At 34.9% G+C, this 23,946-nt stretch overlaps 1 protein-coding gene across 7 annotated transcripts in view; it reads right to left on the bottom strand.

The window, feature by feature from the left end:
- ARID4B (AT-rich interaction domain 4B) overlaps nucleotides 1–23,946 on the bottom strand; it is a 134,239-nt gene that overhangs the window by 38,487 nt on the left and 71,806 nt on the right. For 6 of the 7 annotated variants that reach the window (XR_006270937.1, XM_043477045.1, XM_043477049.1 and 3 more), the window contains exons 8-16: nucleotides 19,940–20,078; nucleotides 15,951–16,030; nucleotides 14,205–14,281; nucleotides 12,857–13,011; nucleotides 9,234–9,306; nucleotides 6,852–6,946; nucleotides 5,744–5,841; nucleotides 4,475–4,718; nucleotides 4,000–4,175 (exon numbers count right to left, since the gene is read on the bottom strand). Coding sequence is in view for 6 of the 7 variants with exons in the window: in XM_043477045.1 (XP_043332980.1) it covers nucleotides 4,000–4,175; nucleotides 4,475–4,718; nucleotides 5,744–5,841; nucleotides 6,852–6,946; nucleotides 9,234–9,306; nucleotides 12,857–13,011; nucleotides 14,205–14,281; nucleotides 15,951–16,030; nucleotides 19,940–20,078 (1,137 nt within the window). In the remaining variant the exon portion in view is untranslated. The remainder of the gene's footprint in view (nucleotides 1–3,999; nucleotides 4,176–4,474; nucleotides 4,719–5,743; nucleotides 5,842–6,851; nucleotides 6,947–9,233; nucleotides 9,307–12,856; nucleotides 13,012–14,204; nucleotides 14,282–15,950; nucleotides 16,031–19,939; nucleotides 20,079–23,946) is intronic. The other variant, XM_043477048.1, reaches the window with a different exon arrangement.

Here is a 23,946-nt window from a genome sequence, read left to right as displayed (position 1 = left end):
AGTTCTGAAGAAACAGGCATATGAGAGACCAGTTGCAAATATGAAACTGAAAGTCATTTGCATTCTAGAAGCAGCAGTGCTTCTGGTCTTCTCAATATCATATACTTTCTAAAACAATCATATTCATTTTATATTGACCACAAATTTGTATTCAATAAATTGGAGGAAAATCCTAAATTATAAATTTTCCAAGTACTAGATTTATTTTTAAAAAACTTCAACTAGTTTTAATTTACTCTGCAGTATGTCTATCCTTATTACAACAGTTTGCTCTCAAAAAGAATCCATCACTTTATAGCTGACAAATGAATAAATGTCATAAAATAGAACCATAAGACAGATAAGTAACTAACCCTTAAAAGTTAATGGGTATAATATGTAGATAAAAAAAATCTTCCTCCACTAATAATTTTAGTTTTATATTCTTATATGCAAACTTTTTTAGCAATAACATGCTTTATCATTCCTAATTACACAATTATGTAGCAACAAAAAATAAACTAGAAATAGTGTCACAAGTAGAACTATAAGGCTTTTTTATTCTCCTACCCCTTTCCTTCTATACAGTGAGGCAAGCAGGGATGAAGGGAAGCTTAATACACTTATGAAATTAAGTCTGAGTTCACAAAAGTACCAAATGAGTCAATTTTCTCTGAAATGCATCACAAAGTCTACAAAGATTCTTAAGAATTACTCCTATTTTAAAGACTTGTTTATAGTCGAATAGGTACTTAAAAATCAAATGAATCCAGCTGTAATCTGAGATAAAAAATATGAACTCTACTATTGAAAATCTATTAACATTTCTATAATGAAAAAATTGTAAGTAAGGCTGAAATATTTAAGAAACTATCAGAAAGGCTGAAATAACCTAGGAAACCATCAGATAAACTATTAACTTTAATTGATTTATATATATGTAATAAACATGTAAAATTAAAACAGCAATGCTTTTTCAGAAAGAATACTACTTGTTTAATCAGAAGATTATATCACTGCTCATCAGGGAGAAAAGGAAGTATATTATGGTAGATACAACAAAGATGGATCATACACCAAAGAGATTTATCATGCATCTCAGAATCACTGTACAAAACATAAAAGAGATATAAGACGATTAAAAGTCTAAAATGTTTTAAATGAAAACTAACTCTAAACTGTACATTACATTATTAAGCCAAAACTATATAGGACCGAGGGCTTCCCTGGAGTCTCAAGGGTAAAGAATCCACCTGCCAAGGCAGGAGACACAGATTCAATCCCTGGGTCAGGAAGATGCCCTGGAGGAGGAAACGGCAACCCATTCCAGTACTCTTCCCTAGAGAATCCCATGGACAGAGCCGCCTGGTGGGCTACAGTCCATGGGGTCTCAAAGAGTCAGACACAACTGAGCGATTGAGCACACAGGCACACGCAGCACTGAAGCCAACCGGCAAACGCCAGTAACAGCTAGTACAGTCCTACTGTAGGTGGTAGCCAGCGCAATCTTTTATGAAATCTGGAATAAAAACCTAATACTCTGTATCAATTTTTAAAAGCAATTAAAAATTAGAATTTCTCATTTAATGTCATCCTCAGACACAAACCAAATGAGTCACTCAATAGCACACTGAACTACAAAAAGGCACACAACAAAATTACTGGCTGTCAGCTGAAGCAAATATTCTCCCCCTCTTTCTCTGCTCAGTGGCAAAATCAGAGGTAGACACACCAAACAGGACACAGAATGCCAAGAAAGAGAGCCTTTCAAAGATAAAATGTAGCCAGTATACTAAGCAGATGTATGCATTACATACAAACATAAACACAAAACACACACATATTGCATCAGTTATCTTTTACATTTTGGGAAACCAAATGTATCCACAAGGACTTTTTCATCTGAACTCACAAATATCAAATTTCCCAAGTTTGAGATCACATTCCTTACAATAGACCAAAATTAAGAACAAAATAACTACTATAGTTTATTAGTACCTACTATGGGCCAGGCACTGAACCAGATATTTTACATAAATTTAATTATTTAATCTTCCACACCTGAACTACAAAGAAAGGACACTGAAAGGTCTTGTACCAGCTAATTACTCAGAGACAGTTTATATACTAGGTAAGTATTTATATATGAATTCTTTACAATCACAAAATTTTCTGTTGCACTGATCTAATAAAATTCAGAGATGAGTTTTGGATATTTATAACCCATAATCTTCTACAGCAGCCACATCAGGAAAAGGTGTTTGTGGTATGATACATTTATAAATACCTGCAGTAAATAAAAAAGCCATAGGAATTTTCCTGGTGGTCCTTGCAGTACGGGCAACACAGGTTGAATCCCTGGTCAAGCAACTGAGACCCCACACGCCACAGGGCAACTCTGCCTGTGCGCCGCAACTGCTGGGCCCGCGCTCAGGAGCCCACGCACTGCAGCTAGAGGGGCCTGGGTGCCACAACCAAGACCTGACGCATCAAAAACAAAAACTTAAACTTTAAAAAAGTGTGTAAAAATGTTAAAAATTTAATAAATAAATACATAAGCCATATAGCTGAAGAATTCAAAAAAACCTACAAAATATAGTTTATACCATAAAATAAGCTGAAGTACCCACGTGAAAAATTAAGACAATTATTAGTCACAAGGAGAAAATACAGGCTTATTACAGGGCTTTCCACACAGTAAATGCTCCAGAAATAGATGCATATTTATAAATCTGATTTTTAGGCAAAAAGCTGAATCCTTACAAAATTTCTTAATAGCTGACGTAGTCTTCAAGTAGCAGCAAGAGTACTTCAAATATACATTTAACACACACAGAAACATAACTAAGTATAATAAACAAACAAACTATATTCATCTAAAGCCAGTTTTGTTTCATTTTTCCATGTTTATTTGCATGTTGTGGTCAAAATTTTAAAATAACACTAAAATGGCTCAGTCGATAAAGAATATGCCTGCAATGCAGGAAACAGGAGTTCAATCCCTGGGTCAGGAAGATCCCCTGGAGAAGGAAACAGCAACCCACTCCAGTATTCTTGCCTGGAGAATCCCATGGACGGAGGAGCCTGGCAGGCTACAGCCATGGGGTCATAAGAGTCGGACACAACTTAGTGGCTAAACCACCAACCACCACCAAAATGAGCAAGAGATTTTAAGCAAAAAGATACCAAGTTTCTTAAAAGTAGAAATAATTTCCAGTATCACTAAGGAGTACTTGAAATACACATTTGTACACCAGAGAGACATATATATTACAAACTGTAATAAACACATTTTACTATAGTCATCTAAGCATCGTTTTTCCCTCTTCCTTGCTTGTCAGCATGCTGTGGCCAAATTTTAGAAAATACGAAAATGATCAAAAAAATATATAGTTGTACTTATTTAAAAGAATCACTAACAATGGGGATGTTTAGATTTTTTTTAAGCCTCAGAAACAAGATGAAATGCCAAAGATCACCTATAAAATGCAGGGTCCACTGTCAGTATAGGTATTATTGATACATTGCTAAATAATTCTCAAACTGACCAAACCAAGTAAATGCTACTATCACGTAAAATGCAACATAACAATTTTGACTTTTTATAAACTAAGTACTAGCAGTTTTCCATTCTTATTTTTTGCTTAAAAAATGATTACAACTCTCAAAATCTATACCCAACATACCATCTACAAAACACTGGAGAAAGCCATCTTCCCAAATTTGTATTATCTAGTTATGCAGCAGAGGCTAATGCAGTAAGAACTGTTCTTCTCTAGCTCAAGATTTCATAAATTTCCATGATGAGAGCAAGAATAATGGATCAGAAATATGATCTTTTTCTACAAATTTGCATTAGTAGGGTCTCTGAAGGAGGCAAATGCTATCTGCATAATAAATACAAATTAAAATCACTCATTTATTTTGTCAATCACATTTAGATTCATACAAACACACAGAGCAAATTACAAGAATTCATTCAGCTATAAAACGCATCTCAACCAAAAACAGATTTCTTACCCAGATTTTGCTTTTTCTTCTTCAGCTTCTACCTTTATGCTGAGGGATTCATCTGCTCCTGTTGTCTCACCATCTTTATCTTCCAGATTTTCATTTTCTTCTGTTTTTTTCATGTTAACTTCTTTTTCCTGTTCAGATTGTGGAGGCACAGATTCTAATAAATTCTTTTTACTCCCCTAGAAAAAGATCAGAGGAACTAAACCAACAAAAGTAAAAACTGTCAACCTAATTCCATTATCTAATTACTAGCACAGGAGGTACCAACCAGTACTGAGAAAGTTATTTTAACAATCTTCTGCCATCCCTAAAACAATGGCAAAAATAGCTAACGGCTATTTCAAACACAAAAATAGTATGTAATAAAGAAAATGCATGAACAATAAAATTTATAAGATAAATTAAATAAGGAATCTTTAGAGAGGATGGAAACAATGTACCAGAGAAAACAAAGGACTGTTAACAGTACCCTATTTACCTGAGAGGGCTGAGTATTCTCCTTTCTTTCAATACCCTCTTCAAGAGGCTTTTCTTCCTTTGGTATTATATTCGCTTCCTCTTCAGTCTTTATTTCTTTGATTTCTGGCTCATTTTCTTCCTTAACTTTTATTTCTTTTACATTTTCACACTCCTTACAAGGCTTGTTAACAACCTTCTCTGGCAGTGCCATCTGAAATTCAATATTGGCCGACCTACAGTACTCCTCAAAACCATATAAGTATCTGGAAACATGGAAAGAAGTTATATTTGGGAAAACATTTTGAAATGTTATTGTAGAGTTGTGGTTTTTAAAATATGTGTGCACTTCTTCTAAGTTCTCAGATATTGAGCTACCTTAATACTCTAGCTTATTCTAGTTCAGTTCTTTACAATCTTTTTACTCAAATAAAAACTTTTTTCAAAGAAAAAAACTTCATTAAAAAAATGCTAAAAGTGAAAAGAAAGTCATCATCTTAAATGCAGTAACTGTAGTAATAGTAGCTATTAGAAGAACTAGTAATAGCATTTATTTATACATCAGGTACTGGACCTCTGAGTATATGTAAAATTTCACTAGCTGATCAGACTAATCATTACTATGAGACAAATAGTATTATCTCATTTTAAAAACAAGAAAATCAAGGTCTAAAAGAACAAATAAATGGCCGAAGGGCATAAACAACAAGTAACTGGCAGAACCAGGATTCGAACCTGGGTTTGTGTGACTTTAAAACTTTGGCATTTTAACTTCTACACAATACTTTCCAAATTTGCTTGAGCACAAAAACTTTCTTCACAGATTATCTCACAGATCTAATATTCATGGAAATCAGTCCTGAATATTCATTGGAAGGACTGATGCTGAAGCTGAAACTCCAATACTTTGGCCACCTGATGCAAAGAACTGATTCATGTGAAAAGACCCCGATGCTGGGAAAGATTGAAGGCGGGAGAAGAAGGGGACAACAGAGGATGAAGATGGTTGGATTGTATCATCGACTCAATGGACCTGAGTTTGAGTAAACTCCGGGAGCTGGTGACAGACAGCGAGGCCTGGTGTGCTGCAGTCCATGGGGTCGCAAAGAGTTGGACACGACTGAGCGACTGAACTGAATATTCATAGACCACACTCTAGAAAATGCTATCATAGAGTGATTACTCTAGTAAACCTTCCTTGAAATTACTAGCCTCAGTGATATGGTAAATTCCATCCTGCTTTCTAGGTAAAATGCTGTTGAACATAGCTATATCGAGTGCACGGACTTACTTTTTATAAGCACATTTAACATTGTATCCTGCAGCTGAATTTAAGACAGGGATTCCAAGATCTTGGTAAACTTGTTTCCAAACAGCCCCGCTTTCAATCTGACAGAGTAAAATGAAAATTCAAAAATTAAAAGGTAGGGAATATGATAAAACTTTGATAAATACCAAATGTGTGTGCTTGTGTTTGTCTGTGTATTATGTAGTTCTATATTTGTTGTTTCTAGTCTCAAGGAATGAAAAATACCAATTTTGATAAATTCTAAATAAAATAATCTGGTTTACAGCAATGTTTTTAAGTAAGTTTTGGTATTCTAACAAATCTCAGAGAATTATAAATGCTGAAATCCTAGGTCATTTGACGTTTTACCTTTTTAGCCATGCCTCAAGGCATGCAGTTCCCAGCTCCCTGACCAGGGATCAAGCTTGCTTCCCCTACAGGGGAAGTTCAGAGTTTTAACCACCGGATAGCCAGGGAAGTCCCCATTTGACGTTTAAATAAACCCTGCTATGGTAAATAAGAAAACATCTACATTCCTGAATCAAAATCTTAATGAAATGGCAGATAAAAAATTTTCCATGACGTATGATTTCCTATAAGCTAATAAAGTCGTTTCATGAATCCTAGTAACACAACGTACCTTTCTCCCCCCAAAATAATCTTAACTGGATGAGTACCATACATCATGGCAACCTTAAGATAATTTCTTCAGTTCAACAGAGACTTTCTGCATATATGCACACATATATATGCAAATAATGTTTTCTATATATGTAAGGCACAGTGGTAGAGATCAAGGATATAAAGAATATTAAGACAGATCCCTGCTCTTACTGATCTTACAGTCTAATGGAAAAGAGACACAGAAAGAATTTCCACTAACATGGTTGTGTTATGACTCAGATAGCTTATGAAAGTTTGACAAACTTAATAGTAAATTAAAAATCTTCAAATTTAAATTTGGTCTGAGGAAGACCAAATTTCTAACTTGTACTCTTCATTTTCTTTTCCTTTTATTCTTAAGTTTTTGTTAATAGACACTATTTTAGATGATTTTTAGATGAGAAAACATGTATGAAGAACATGTTTCACTTCTGATCGTAATACTTACATTATCAAATCCTCCAAGTTTGTGTACAAGTCTGAATAACTTAAAGAGATTCAAATTTCGATATCCAAGCACAGGTCGTTTGTTAATAGGTGTGCCTATTAAAGAAAACACGAATATGTAAGAACCATGCTTCATATTTACTTAAATTTTGAAAAGATTCAAACATTACCATCAAATATGTACAGTGCAATCTGTGTCTATATGAGAAAAACAGCCCTGGTTAATAAAAAATATATCTACTTAAATTCGTTTTATCAAAAACTTTTTTCCTATATCAGATTTTTGAAACTTTATTTATATTTTATTTCACTTTCACTCCCCTGATGAGCAAAAGAATAAACAGTAAATGAAGCAAAATAAAACACCAACAAAAAATTTTAAAACATCAGTGTAACAATGTTTGGTAGAACTGAAAACAGTGTTGAGATAATTGATGGGCAACTGCGTCACAATGGGAATTACCTTTTATTTTCTTTGTATTTTACTAATTTACTACTATTATACAAAGTAAGTAATTCTAGAGTAAAGTTATAGTGTTGTTTATTCTAGGATGTAAAAAAGTACAATACTAAAACTATCAGACTGTTAGAATGTGATAAGAGAAAGTAACAGGATAGAGATACACAATCTATTGCCCTTTCCAAAAAACATATATTAGATTTTATTCATTTTCTTCACTTTTTAATTTAGCTTATATAAAAAAAGCTTAAGAAATAGCCTGCCTTCTTAGGCCAAGCCTCCATGCATACAAATAAACACATAAATCAAGGACATTTTGTACTGAAGAATAAAAAGATAACTATATTGTAGTAGCCACTATGCTTTATGACAGCAAAAAGAAGACCAAGCCTGCAGCTACTCATCAACAATACAAAACTGGATTAAAAAAACATGAATTCACAAAGCATAATAGCACTTCTAAGTGTCATTCATTCATTTTGTCTTTTTCTTCAAGTCAGAAAGCTTTCAGCCTCTGCCCTCTACCTTGCTAGCATCTTTACAGGAAAGGAGAAACTATACTCATAACAGCAGGTAAGAAAGAAACAGGGCCACAGTTACTAGATGACTAGATCACTGCAAGTTAAAAGTTCGTGTTAACACCGAGGAAACCAGATCTGAAAGAGATACACGTGCACCCCAATGTGCATTGCAGCGCTGTTTATAACAGCCAGGACATGGAAGCAACCTAGATGCCCATCAGCAGACAAATGGATAAGAAAGCTATGGTACATATACACAATGGAATATTACTCAGCCATTAAAAAAAATACATTTGAATCAGTTCTAATGAGATGGATAAAACTGGAGCCCGTCATACAGAGTGAAGTAAGCCAGAAAGATAAACAGCAATACAGTATACTAACGCATACATATGGAATTTAGAAAGATGGTAACGATAACCCTATATGCAAGACAGAAAAAGACACACAGATGTACAGAACAGACTTTTGGACTCTATGGGAGAAGGCGAGGATGATCTAAGAGAACAGCATCGAAACATGTATATTATCAAGTGTGAAACAGATTGCCAGTCCAGGTTGGATGCATGAGACAAGTGCTCAGGGCTGGTGCACTGGGAAGACCCAGAGGGATGGGGTGGGGAGGGAGGTGGGAAGGGGGTTCAGCATGGGGAACACATGTAAATCTATGGCTGATTCGTGTCAATGCATGGCAAAAACCACTACAATATTGTAAAGTAATTAGCCTCCAACTAATAAAAATAAATGGGAAAAAAAAAATAAAGTTTCCTTCCAAAACAAAAAATAAATAAATAAATAAAAGTTAGTGCTAATTACCCATGCTCATATTTCTTGAACCACAGAGGCATATTCAAAAAGCTAAGACAAGGCTCACCTTGAGACTTGGTCACCTTTCTCTACACTTGATTTAATGTTGTTCTTAGTTTTACGTGGCTAAGTCATAAGAAGACTTATGGCCCATCTCAGAACGAATGCCGTGTCTGTCTGTGTGTCTCTCTCTTACTCACATACACAAACACATACAACTTGCGGCTGGCAGTGATTTTAGAGAAGAGGCTTTTCTACAGGCATGCAGGGAGGCTCAAATAAAATGATGCTATGATTCCCATTCTGTTACTGTTTTCTAATATAAGGGTTCTTTGGGGTCCCCCAAAGAAGTGGTGGGATAGACAGGACAGAACACAGTTATTTACAGGTCCATGGCCATAACATCCATCAAAATACTGTCAAATCCCACATTCTACTTGCTACGTGACAGACATTACACTAGGATGCTGGTGACACTGGTAATCAAAATGATAGCCATGACTACCAGTGACACGCACCTTAATAAACAGAATTCTTATTTTTAAGATATTATCTGCTAGCTACATTAATAAAGAATCAAAGAAAAAACACTCACCTCTGTCTTCCATAAATTTGTACAATTGCTGAAGAAAGTTCTCCCTTTCCTCTGGAAATGGTTCTATTTCTTCCTAATTTTAGTTACAGAAGAATAAAATATTATTTTCCTCAGTTAAGCATTTTAATAACACAAGCAGATTTCCTACCAACAGCAAAGACTAATACTCACTAGAATATTTCAAAGGCTCTTTACCAAAAAAAAAAAGAAAAACATTACTTAACACTAAGCTATTCAAAACCAGAAAGTCTAGACATTTTATGCTTTACAGAGAAATAAGTCCTAAAAGGTTATCTCAGTAGTGACAATCCCAAATGTAAATGCTCATATAAGAAATGAGACCAACAAGATGGTTCATGAACTTTTTACCACATCAGAGATCTAGTCTTTAAATCACGGTCACAGGCTCAAGAAGACCTACTCTCACTTATATTAAATTGGGTCAGGGCTTAACATTGAAACTGACTCTACTCTCGCTCCTCCAGGAACTAAACAAGTGAAGGCCCCATCAGCTGCAACTAAAATTATCCTTCATTATATTCGGCCCCACAGTATAGTACTTCAAACTTATAAAATCAGTAAAGTGGGGAACAAACTTGATCTACAATACCTGAAGATTCAGACTTAGGGAAATCTTCAAGTAATAAAATAGTTCCCCGATTTATCAATTACAAGGGAGGGACTAGCTTCTTGCTGCTGTGGCCAGGGGCTGTGGCAGTAGGGAGCTGGTCCTGAAGCAACCTGCAAGGAGCAGGGTAGTAGGTGAGATGGAGGAACTCATCAATTCAGTGACCATCAACAAACATTTAATGAGCACCAGTGAGTGTAGGCACTACGCAAGGTGCTGAGTCCAGAGAGAAACAAGCGATGGTGCCTGCCATCACAGAGCATGATCAGCAGTAACTGCAGAGGAAGCGATTCAAAATACACACTGAGGCCTCACAGTTACTCTGGTTGAAACAAAAGTATTCCAAGTGGTAAAAGCCAGGAGAATACTTTTCAACTGATAGCCTAAATATATCATTCTAATTTTAAAAATCATGTGTCCAAAATCACTGCTGGAGTGAGATTTGCCTCTATCTTAAAAGCAAGCAGAAAAAAGGAAGTTAAAGACAACAAAAACTTGTATCGATAAAACTACTATGCTTGCTAATAATTGGGCAGAGTAGAATAAATGACAATTATTAGTTTGCTTATGATAAAATTTGTTTTTCTCAACCTAAACATGATCCAATGCACTGCATTTTGGTAAGGCAGTCAGACCTAAGTCTAAGGAATACTGTTTTCTAGGTATTTTCTTAAATGCCCCCATGGTACAATATGTGACTTTCATAAATCACCAAATTTTTTCCTACTGCCAAAATTTTAAGTGAAGTTTGTATTTAACTTAAAAAAAAATGTTTAAACTGGAAACCAGATTTGCTTTTATGAAAACATCTGTAAAACATAAATCTAAGTAACAAAAGTTTTGGTAACTAATATTTACTGATCATCTGTTGCATGTTACCCACTATTACAGACACTATGAGTATGAGTACAAGTAAGATGGACTCCTGACCCTTGACGAGCTTACTGATTAGCAGGGCAAAAAACAAATAGAAAATAAATACATGCACATATGTAATGCATGTATGCTGCTGCTGCTGCTGCTAAGTCACTTCAGTCCTGTCCGCCTCTGTGCGACCCCCTAGACGGCAGCCCATCAGGCTCCTCTGTCCCTGGGATTCTCCAGGCAAGAACACTGGAGTGGGTTGTCATTTCCTTCTCCAATGCATGAAAGTGAAAAGTGAAAGTGAAGTCGCTCAGTCGTGTCTGACTCTCAGCGACCCCATGGACCGCAGCCTACCAGGCTCCTCCGTCCATGGGATTTTCCAGGCAAGAGGACTGGAGTGGGGTGCCACTGCCTTCTCCGAATGCCATGTATACATGTAGGCAAAAATTTCTACAAGGGGTGGTATCTGTTTAGATTATCAAATGGAGTGATTAACTTTTCTTGCAGAAGGTGATGGTTCTCTCCTTTACAGAGAAAACAGGTTAGTAAGGTTTAAAAAACTCAACAGGAGTGTGTCATGCTGACAAAGGGCGGGGTGGGGAAGGGCACTGCACAGAAAGGTATTGGTTTGTACAGAAGTGAGTAGAAACAAAAGGTTTGTAATTCGATGTTGCTACAACCTAGTTCAAAGTAGGAGGGCAGGGAATTCCCTGGAGGGCCAATGTTAGAAATTCACACTTTCACTGCCAAAGGCCCGGGTTCAACACCTGGTTGGGGAACTAAGATCTGGAAAGCCATGTGGTACCACCAAAAACAAATAAACAAAAAAATAAAGTAGGAGAATATACCAGAAGAAGTGATGGGAAAAAAGAGAGCACAGGTTGGGCTATAAAGGGAGGTTCTGAAAGTAAAGCCTGACTTCCAGAGTAATAACTCAGACGGATTGTAGCCTGCCAGTCCAAGGGATTTTCAGGCAAGAATACTAGAGTGGGTTGCCATTTCCTAATCCAAGGGATTCCTGACCCAGGAGATCAAACCTGCCCTCTTACGTCTCGCACTGCAGGCAGACTCTTTACCACTGTGCCACCTGAGAAGCAAGGGACTGATGGCTTATTCTTAACATTTTAAATAGAAAGCAATGGAGATGACTGATACCAGGGAAGCTTTCACACTACACACTGTCATTATAGATCACTATATTATAAAACACAAACCTTAAAAAATGCTCCTACTTCATCAATAGTTGTTTACTGCAGTTACATGGAAAAATTTCATAACTTACCTAAAATATTACATATTGACATTAACTTATCTTTGATGTTTCCTGAAAACACTAAATACAATGGTCATGTATTGCAGCGATCATTATCTGCATCATTATTCCCCCAATAACTTTCATAAAGCCATTCGGCAAACCATTAAAGAGCACAGTGGCGCACTGTCACTAGTAATGTTATGGGCAATTTTGTCAGTACATGTCATTGATGGACCTAAAGTACCAGCTACAATAAAATCTAAATTTAGCTCCTTGATCCACATAAATTCACAGATGTCTTATTTTGTATCTGATAAAATCTAATACAAAAATCTTTGTATTGATTCTTTGAATCAAAGATATTAATCTTGACTTTTATGCTGACTATTCCTTTAACATTAGATAAAAGACATTTTATTCTTTATGAGATACTGTAATAAAATATGCAGATGTACACACAGTATGAGGTCACAACTGTCTACGTGATGGTAAAAAGCATATGAAAGTAGAGTTTTGCTGTATTAAGAAACACTTTTTCCCTTTTTTTAATTGAAATATAGATGACACACAATACTGTATCAATTTCAGGTGTATGACATATTGATTTGACATTTATATACATTATGGACTGAAGATTAAGAAATATTTTTGAGGTTAGAGGAATAACTACACTTAGTATTTTTAATTTCACAAAACCATATTTCTATTTTAAGGATAAGTAAGCAAACTATTTGATTATGATGAATACACAACAACAATTGTATTATGAAATACTTCTGATACTAAAAATATTTAAGTGATTAATGACTTCATGCCAAATCCCAAAGGGAACTCAACTGGTTTTCACTGTAAAAGGCATTAACTCTTTTTACTCACCTCTTCTTCGCTGCTGTTATCCTCCTTTTCTTTTTCATCATCTTCCTCCTCCTCTTCTTCCTCTGCTTCGCTGCTAGAACTATCTTCTTTCAATTCAGTCTTCCAGTTAGCAGGAATAGTTCTACTTTTGTGAAATTCAAGTGCCTGATCAAAGGCTGGAAAGAGGTCATAAACTATCAACTGGAGAAATTAAGAACTGATTTGTCTAAAAATATTAACAGGATAAGGAAATAAAAACTACTGTGCTGCCACCACTGACATTTATGAAGCGGTTGCACTGGGCTAGGCATTGGGCTAACTGCTTTTCGGTGTAGCAACCCATTAATCTTAACAGTCTTAGGCATTAGGTATCTATTTTATAGATGGCAAAACTCAGGTGACTTAGGTTCAAACAAAGACAAGAAAAGGGGCAGATATATTCTTTTAAACAAAAATTAAGAATGAATAGTAAACATTAAACATTGAAGTAAATCTAGTAAACATTAAACCTTTATAATCATTTTATCAAAAAATTATTAAACAGTATTATGTAACAGGCACAGAGCCACTGTAGTAACTTACAAGTATCTGAAAATATACTATAAATATGTACTCTACATTTTCAGTTAACTCTGAATTAAAATTAATGATTATAACTATAAAATTAATGATAATAACTATAAATACCTAGACACAGTTATTCTCACTTTACAATACAGAGAAATAAATTCTCAACCATAAATCTTAATGATTTTTAACCAGTCTATATAGTGTATTATCTAATTTGGTAAACATGAGCAAAGAAAAAATAGTTCTTTACAGTGCCAAAAATCAAGTAAGAGATGTAATGACAGCATATTCCCCAATAAAATATAACTACTGGTACAAGAAATGACAAAAATCAAGACTACTTTGATTCCTGTTTTTACCATCCTCAGGAACTGATATTTTATTTACTAGGCCAGACTACAGTGATAGCTGATGATCTTGTTCTTGATCTTTTTTAGATTACTGTCCCAATTATAAACTAAAAAAAAAAAAGAGAATACTATGATAACAAAAGACACTTTGGTTTACAAAACCAGAGGTCGCATGGGACCAAAGGTAACTTCAAAAACTTCATTTAAAAAAAAATTTTTTTAAGACCAAAAGAATATTTAATCTTCAGAAACACTTCATTAGTTTCTCTTTTCTCTCTGTTTGGCCACACTGTGCGACCTACGAGATCTTAGTTCCCTGACCAGAACTCCAGCAGTGAAAGCGCCAGCAGTGAAAGCGCAGAGTCCATAATGGACCACCAGGGCATGCCTCATCAGTTTTTAAATTAAGTATAAATTTAAATTAAGTATAAATCCAAAAGTATCCTTACCTTGTTTTAACACAGCGTCAGGCTTTGGTACAGTGTCACTAGTAATTTCATGGACATCCTTTCTTGGTACTGAAGTACTGTGTTATTTTTAATTTTAAAGGAAAAAACCCACAAAAATACAACAAAGATTAATTAACAGTCCAATTACCTACCACAAGAAAGATACTGAAAACATGGGAACACTGATGGAAATGACTGCACACAGGGTTGCAAGTCTCAAACAAAATACTAGGCAGGACATTAAAAACGGAATCATCTCCAAGAGGACCCCACCTTAATCAGATGTTTTATAAGAATTCTCAGAGTAACTGGTTAAATGCAATACTAAAAATATCGAAACTCTGAAAATAATCAATTAAAATGTTTACATAGCAGAATGCATCAATCCAATAAAAAAAATAAGTTAAATAGCAAGCATTTGCCGTCATCTTAAGATAATCTCAAGAAATAAATAAATTTAAGATTGGAAGAAAATGTACTATTTTATAATGTAAAATGTTCAACAATTTTGTGTAAACTGAATCCTAGGTTCAAAGCAAACTTCTAATATACAATTGAAGTTCTCTCATGTAGAAACTATAAGAAGGGTTTGGATGCAAGCAACTGGGAGAGGTCATTTTATCATATATGTCACATTTATTTCTTACTTAACATGAATAAATCATTATTTATCATCTTATTAAAGCTTTTCTGCACTTGGTTTGTTTCAACCAATCCACAGAAGTCTAAAAACTATTCCAAATACATTTTTCAGCCTGCCTCTTTTTAAACTTTAACTTTAAAGATTTCACATATATACAGAAGTATAACTATAAAATGAACTCCCACGAATCCATCATCCAACTACAACAATCATTAACTGAGTCAGTGTCTCATTTACACCCCTATCTACCTCTTCCCACACCAAGTGGATTATTTTAAAGCAAATCTCAGACATTATATAATATAATTTATAATATTTTATTCTTTTGAAAATACAATCCTATCATCACACATTTAAAAATTCATAGTAATTTCTTAATATCAACAAACTAGTATTCAATTTCAGTGCTCAAACTTTTGTGAAAGTGGGTTTCACATAGATTATTTTTAAGTCATGTTTCAGAACTTGAAAATCCAAAAACCAATCTTAAAGTATGATGATCTTTTTAAAGCACTCACCCGATAAGGCAAAATATCAACATAAAATACATGGATTTTCTAGTCACACAATTCTTAAAGGGAAAAAACACCCACAGAAATTGATAACTCAGTTTTAGAAAAGCTCTACATGAAAATTCATTATCTTAATACCCAACATATATTTATAGTAACTCATTTTAATCCTTAAGACTACCGCAAAATTCAAACGTTACAAAACAGGTATTACCACACTCATTTAGAAATAATTTAAAATGTTAGAAAATCCTAATTAGATATTCAAAACAATAAATATATATCAATTAATATATCCATGAAGTATTAGATGTGGTAGATTTATTGAATTTTCCTCAATAAACCATCAGTTATTATATAGGCAAATATTGATAAATTAGCATTGAGAGTACAGCTTAGAAAAGACCAACTGAACAAGACATATTTTAAGGCTACTAGACTTAATGACAATATGAAAGATGATCATGCTTTAAAACACTCTGAATGATATAAAAAGGAAAAGCAGAACATCACTGGAAATAACTAATTTATAATTTATCATCCTAATTTGGAAAAGCAGCCTATTTTTCATACCAAGTGAATTATACTTACAATTTGCCATCTTTGAAAGATCGAACAAGAATATTATCCTTTTTCACAGCAATTTCATCACTACAATCAGGACATACCACCTTTTTAAAAAAAAGTATGAAACTATTATAACTAAAAGCACTGTTTATAGATAGTTACGTAAGTATCAATTATTTAAATCTTAAAAAATAGTTTCAGCTTAAAATTTAAAAACTAATTTTAGTTTGAGGGTAAAAAAACATACACATGTGTAACAATATACACAAGCAATTTAAAGTTTATATCCTAAAACACACACACACATATGTGGGAATGCACACAAGTAATTTTATTTTCTATATCCTTCCAGCTCTCTGGATTATCCACGTTATTCTTTGACACAGGCATGATGTTGAGAGCACAATCATGGCTCTGACTAGACTGATGCTATGGACCAAGTCTAGGCAGAAACAGAAAACTGGATGAGAGTGGCGCGGGGGCGGGGGGGGGAGAGCCAGGCTTAACAGAAGGTCTGCAGCAGCGCTGGGAGAACGGCAGGGACCAAAGCGGGGTATCAGAATCTTAATCAGAGCAGCCTCTATCTTAAAAAAGACAGAGATGATGTGCTGCTTATTATTTACATCTAAACATGTATGTTAATAACACTAAAATTTCTCCATAATACTATCCATTCTGAAAATAAATAATTTTAAAGTGAGTACTTTCCTGGAATCCACGTAACATTTACTACTACCAAAATAAAAGATTTTATTTGAAGTCACTCCAGCTATTACTGAAAGTAAGGCTAAGGCATGCCTTCTCAAAGATAATATTAATTCAAGACACCTATAAATTGTTGTTATTTTAATTCCAAGAGAGTTCACTATATATACCAAGAACAACATCCTAGTTTGGCTTTTTTATGAAAAAAAAAATGGGCTAAATAAGTATGACGGATTTAAGGATTGTCTCATTAGCTCTGAAAAATGCCAGAACGGTACTTAAATGCATGTATTCTCACTACAGGTTTGAGAGGAGCCAGAAATATGTAAGTTCTAATTCAGTCTTTAATTCACTTTTTTTTCTAATTTATTTTTTAATGTTTTGGCTGCATCGTGTGTTACGTAGGATCTCAGTTTCTCAACCAATGACTGAACATTCCTCCCGCAGTGGAAGCACTGGTCCTAACCACTGGATAGCATAGGGAATTCACCTAATTCAGTCTCTAAAAGGTTAACAATTTCCATAATTGTAACTGCACTGCATTAAGCGTTGCTTAAATGTTGATGGCATTATGAAATAATTCACTAAGAAAAGGCTTTTACATGTATTAGCATCTAGGAAAACTTTCCTATCATTTCAAAAGGGTCCTGAAGTAAATACTTAATCTGTCCATTCATTCATCCAGTCACTCTACAAATACAAACTATTTCATCAAGGTACTGTGTACTAGGGCATAGAGGCCAAGACAGTCACTTGGCCTCTATGCCCTAGTTTCTCCCCACAGTGAGCCTGTATTCTAACTGGGAAGACAAGCACTAACCAAGTTATGTGCACGTGTATTTAACTGCTACTATCTAGGTGGTCAGAAACCACTTCTTTGAGGACACAACATTTACACTAAGCTTTGTAAACTGAGTAGTAACTGATGTGACAAAGGATGGATGTATATACACATGTCTGCAGGCCAGGCTGCACTGTGAGAAGAGGAAACATTATGGGAAGGGCCTGACACAGCAAGCAGTGAAACCCAGTCTAGGAAGTAGAAGGTCAACGTGGCTAACTTTCTGCCTGGGCTGAGTAAGAAAGACAAGCAGAGCTTAGATTTGTCCATTTTGTAAGCCATGTCAATTCTGAGGACAGAACTCTAAAGTCTCTCAGGGAAGGATCTGAAGCAAGACAATGTCATAGCAGAATCGCCTTTTTTAAAATGACTTTTGGCTGTCATAAAGAAAATGGGCCAGAGAAGGGCAGGAGTTGAAAGAGATTAAGCTACTGCAAATCATCCAGGTGAGAGACGGTGACCTGCATATAAAGTGGTGGCGATGGCAGGTTAAAGGAATGAGAAGTATTAGAGAAAATTAGGAAAGTGAAGAGGTGAGAGAGAAAAGGATGCTTACATTTCTACCTTGTGAAAATGGTGTCGTTCACAGGCAAAGGAAACAATGGAGAGGGGTCAAGTTTGGGAATACAGGGAGGAGAGAGTAAATTTAGGCTTATTAAGCTTGTTAAGTTTTCAGGTGACTAAAGGACAACCAAGTAGAGATACTGAATAGACAGATACTCAGGTCTAGAGCTCCAGAGTAGAGGTCTGAATGCTAAGATATAAACTTGGGAGTAAACAGCCTAAATAGAGGTCTCAAACTGTGAGCCAAATCACCCACTTTTTTCTTTCTCATGAGATTGGATTTTGAAAAACAAACATGACAGACTTTGCTGACATTGTGTGTAAGTAAGCGGGTCCACTCTCCATTCTGTTACAGGAATTAAAATCCATATTTTATCCCATTTACCCATGCATCTGATTTTCTCGGTCCTTAAGACATTTCAGTTTATTACCTCTGCAACCAATGTTATTAAAGGGGATGAGATCATGCTGAAAAAACATAGAGTGATATATTCGGAACCCTAAACAACAACATTTAAAGCTCAGTTAGAGGAAAAATGATGACGGAAACTGAAAACAGGACAGTGTGAATCAGGGAAGCTAAGATTTCCATCCCTTAAAATAGGAGTAAATATCACTTATGTTTCAGCCTCAATTAGGATGAAATGAGACTGTGCACTTACCTTAACAAGTTAGCACACTGCCTGGCCAGGGGAAGTACTCAAAACCTGGTAGCTATTTATTGTTCCTAAGAGTATGCAATTGTTTTCTAACATGACATTATCAGACACTTGTTAACATTACTCAATTTATAAACTCTTTCAAAAATAGAAATGCAAATATTTTATGTAATTATGTCAAGGTTGTTTGATTCAGAACATAATTTCACACTCTAGTTGATAAAAATTATCCATTACTGTCCAAGAGATCTTCAATTTGCGTGGAGGATAACACGTATCAATAATGCTAAGATGTTAAAAATAATAATGAAATGGTTGACTAAGCAGATTACTAACCTTTTGGTATCGTAAATCTTTTCCTCATCATCAGGAAACTATTTAGAAATGATGATGAGAATGTTAAATCAATATTGAAAATACTAAAGTGAAAATTTTAATGTTCCTGTTGTTTTAGAAAAAGACACACGAAGCTCTTTTAAAACATGTTTTCAAAAGAAATGCTCACAAAGAATCTTAGAGCTTTAGGAAATAAGAAATGACCACATACACTGACTTAAGCTTTCCGCTTACCATTAACCCAAAGCTTGTAAAGTTATTTAACCCTTCTAACTCTGAGTTTCCTTATCTTTAAATGAGGATAAATAATACATACCTCATAATCCTCAAAAGATCTTAGCACAATCCTTACACACAGCAGGCATCCAATAAATGAGGAATGGATAGATGGACATACGAAGAGGTACAAAGGTATTATACAATATTTACGTTTATGAAAATAATTGCCCTCATTAGTTTAAATTATAAGAGCTGACATTTATTGGGCACTTATTTTGTGCAAAACACTTTTAATACTCAGGATACAGAATACAAAACGTTCAACAAAATGATGACAAATAGATGCCATTTGCAGACAATAGTACAAAACAAGATTCCGTTCTTCTTTAGCAGTCTTCTGCATGGTAGATTTAGAAGTTTTAAAAGTTTGCACAAGGAATTTTTTATCCAAAATTCAGCAGTGTAATATACCAAGCCTCTAAAATTACCATAATTTTGCTTTTCATGGATGAATTAGAAAGTTCTTTATACTCAGAAACAATTTTCAAAGTAATTCTGTGTGAACTGAATGATGCTAAACCCACTTCCCATTCTGTGCCTATGAAAAATACTGATTTTTAAGATAATCAACTGCTTTCTTCATGAACTTACATAGTTGAAAATTAAACTCTTATACTGAAGTTACTCACCAATGCAGGAAACCACAGTGCTTTCTTTTTATCCAAACTAACGTAATCTACACATACAACTTTTCCCAGAAGCTCATCAATCTGTTTCCTATCATCCTCATCTTCATCACTGGAGGATGAAGACGACTCTTCCTCTGGTCTAGGGAGAGAAAAAATGAGATATTCCTATTTATCTTCACAAAGAATAAACATGCCAAGTTGATGAATACAGGTTTTCTAGAAATCCTATCCTGTTTCCTACACCCTACAAAATCGCTAAATTAAATTTTTTAATAGTTTTCTAAATTGCTAAAGAATAATTTTTTAAAAAAAGGTTATCACTAGAGGAAAAGCACAGCATTTTCCTAAAAATGTCCTGAATTTATTTAGTGCTATTTTAAAAGATTACAGGGAAGATCAAAACAGAATAGTACTGGTTCCCAAATTCTCAAAACCTGAAGGCCCCATTTTAAGTATCCGAGGACTGAACTAAAATATACTACATTCCCCTCTCAGATTAAAGGAATTCTAGAAATGGTAATGCTTTCCCAGTTCAAAACAAATTTTAAAAGGGGGAAGGGACATCTTTACTAACAGAGGGTCAGGGTAGAGAGAGGAGACAATCTGATAAGACATCACCATTGCCATGCTTAATATCAGATACATAAAAACTAAGTATTCATAAGATGTACAATATGGTTCTTTTGTATTATGTGAAAAATTCCTTTCAGTTACACTGTATTCTGAATAAATTAAAAAGAAGAAAAAGGAACTCAAAACCATCCATTTGATGTTAGAGGGAAGTATAGTAAAAAATAAAACTTAAAAAGAGAGGGGGAAAAAAATCACAAACACACAAAACAAATTTCTCAATCTGGTTTTAAAAAAACCCACCGTCAGTAGTAAAGAAAACGGATTCTAATGGGGGGATGGGTCAGAGGCTTGGAGGGAAGGGGACATGTGTATACAAATGGCTGATTCACTCTGTTGTACAGCTGAAATTAACACAACATTGTAAAGCAATTATACTTCAATTAAAAGAAATTTATTCTAATTACTATGTTCAAAATGCCCAGAATAAAGAATTAAGAAATGTGGAATAAATAGACTGCAACAAAATGAGAAATAAAAACATATGCTATTTTTGTAAAATAAAAAGCATGACAATATAAATGTCATCCCCTCATATTTATATGTGCTGCGTGCTTAGCCACGTCCGACTCTTTGCAATCCCATGGACTCTGGCCCTCCATGCTCCTCTGTCCATGAGATTTTCCCTGCAAGAATACTGGAGTGGGTTGCCATTTCCTTTTTCATTATATCTATACATTCCAACATAAATGTAAAGGAAGCAAAATCTATTATAACACTGTTAAACATTTTATAGTGGTAACAGGAATATCATGATTTGATTCCAGTGATCATTCAATTAACCTAAAAATTGTCCCTCGATAAAAAACAAAGCACATCGTCAAAGTTTGCTACTGAGAATACTGTACTTCAAATGGCACTTAAAGCAGATCAACCCCTACTTAGAAAGCAGGTAATAGGCAGCAGGAAAAACCAACATATTTTCATATTAGCGGAGCGTAAAACCTTACAAATAGGCACACAGCTTGGAATAGTAATAACAGACCTTCACAAGTCTGATTTCTACCTGATTAGAAGAACTTCTCACAGACAAGGACTTTTATTTCTCCACTTTCTAATGATTATAGAACACAACCAAATTTAAAATTATAATTATTGTTTTTTTCAAAATAGTCACAGAGGACATATTCAGCTATGGATGTCCTCTATGCCATTATCATTAGCAGGACAAAATCACAATGTCACAAATAACATTAATCAAATCTGTAAAACACAGAAAGAGAAAAATGGGCTTTACTCAGTTAACACAATCATCTGCGGTAGTATAAAAGTTCTAATTTCTTTCATAAGACTTAAATGTGAAGACTTCAGACAGGAGAAAGTTATCTATCTACTATAAACTGACTGGCTACATAGAACATCCATCCACTTTACTGTCTAGGTTCTACTCCAAAACCATTCCCCACTCATGGACTAGACACCCTTTCTCCACTCTCACACTTGAGGATTGTTCCAGCAATGTTCCTACCTCTCCCCTCTATCAGTTTTTCTACCTCTACTAGTTTGAGTCCTACTAGCACTGTAATTTCTAAGAAAATGCTGTTACTTCCTCCACTTAAAAAAAACACACACAAGGTCCGCTGACCTCACTTTCTCCACCAGCTACTACTCTTCTTTGAAGAGAAACAGCCTGGAATGCTTTATCCCCAGACACTTAGAAACTTTTTCACCTCCTCTAAGTCTCTGTTCAAATGTCATTTCAATTACGATCACCTTATTCAAATTTACAACCTGCCCATCCCAATCCCCCAATCTTATTTTATTACTTCCACAGCACTGACAAATCTACCATACTATGTAACTTACTTAATTCTTCTTTTTTCTGTATTGCCCATCTCTCTCCATATGAGAGAATGAAAGGTATAGGAGGTGTTTTGGCTGCACCACATGGCATGTGGGATTTTAATTCTCTGACCAGGGATGGAATCCATGTCCAATGCATTAGAAGTGTGGAGCCTTAACCACTGGACCACAAGGGAAGTCTCCCAGAGACTTTATGAATGCCTGTTTTGTTCACAGATATATCCCATGGACTTGAACAGTGCTGGCACAACACAGATGCTCAATAAATATTTGCTGACTAAGTAAGTGAACTAGATAGGTTTATTTCTTTTTTTTTTTTTAGCTCTACTACTTTATTGCTACGAACCCACCTCCCTCCACCCTCATGCACACATGCTCAGTCATGTAACCCCATGGACTGCAGCCCGCCAGGCTCCTCTGTCCATGGAGTCTTCTAGGCAAGAATACTGGAGTGCGTTGCCATTTCCTTCTCTGGTTTATTTCTTTCTACTGTGGTACTTCTGATTTCTATTTCTCCTGAAATTACATAATGTATACAATCAACATAATGTATACAACCAGTTTAAACCATACCTTTATACCTAAGACTCCTTTAATTTTTCCTCATAGTGGAATGTAGCCAGGAAATTGTTTATATAAGATGAGTACTCAATAAAATGATACACAAAATAAATGAGCATCGGAAATATTTTAAGGGAGCAAAGATGGAATAAGCAGAGAATCTGCTTAGTGTTTACCCCCCTCTGACACTGTTGCTTCTCTGGTACCAGGTATGTGTTTATAGAGCCACAACAAAATAACTAGTGTTGCTGAATTAACATGTGACGATGCCACTGGAAACAATGCTAATTACATGGGGATGTTTACCAAACAAACGAACAGCTAGTCACTTAAAGCTGATCACACATCGATCTTAATTATAAATTAATTGTAAATCAAGTAAGAATTTGGCAACTTAGACATGTGCCAAAGAATATCATATGATGAGGTACAAATAGAAAACTGAGCCAGAAATTTCAGAGGCTCAATCTTTAAAATGCAATTTGGACTTCAGTGATCCTTATTCTTTCAAACAACTAACTCAGCTTCAAATTTTGTACTGCAAATTCAAAATCTGTATTAGTATCAGGAAGACTGAAAATGTGTAGCCTCTTAAGAGATTAAAATATACAGATCATACGAACGTGTATGAACTCAATCAATGAAAGATTTTTTCCCAGTTTTTATCAAGAAGGAAACTAGAATTAAATTCTCATATCAAAATAAAGCAGTGAATAATAAAAAGAACTTTTGGACCTAGGTAGTGGTGCTGGTTGTAAAATTTTGTGAATGCACTAAAAAACACTGAAAACTGAATACTTTAAAAGGGTGAACTTTATATGTGAATTATATCTCAATAAAATATTATTCAAGATCGATCTGCAGACCAGTAAATATCAGGTACAAATCACTGGTTTATTGGGTAAATCTTAGCAATGTTACTGGGTAGAAACTACCCACAAATAATACTAACAAGTATCATCACAAGCCTTATTATGCTTTATTCTTTTTCTGAAGGGTAACAGCCTAGAGTG

The sequence above is a fragment of the Cervus canadensis genome, chromosome 8 (genome assembly GCF_019320065.1).
Source record: "Cervus canadensis isolate Bull #8, Minnesota chromosome 8, ASM1932006v1, whole genome shotgun sequence".
Classification (NCBI taxonomy): Eukaryota; Metazoa; Chordata; class Mammalia; order Artiodactyla; family Cervidae; genus Cervus; species Cervus canadensis.
The sequence above is the reverse complement of the archived record's forward strand: the minus strand, read 5'-3'. Positions and strand labels throughout refer to the sequence as shown.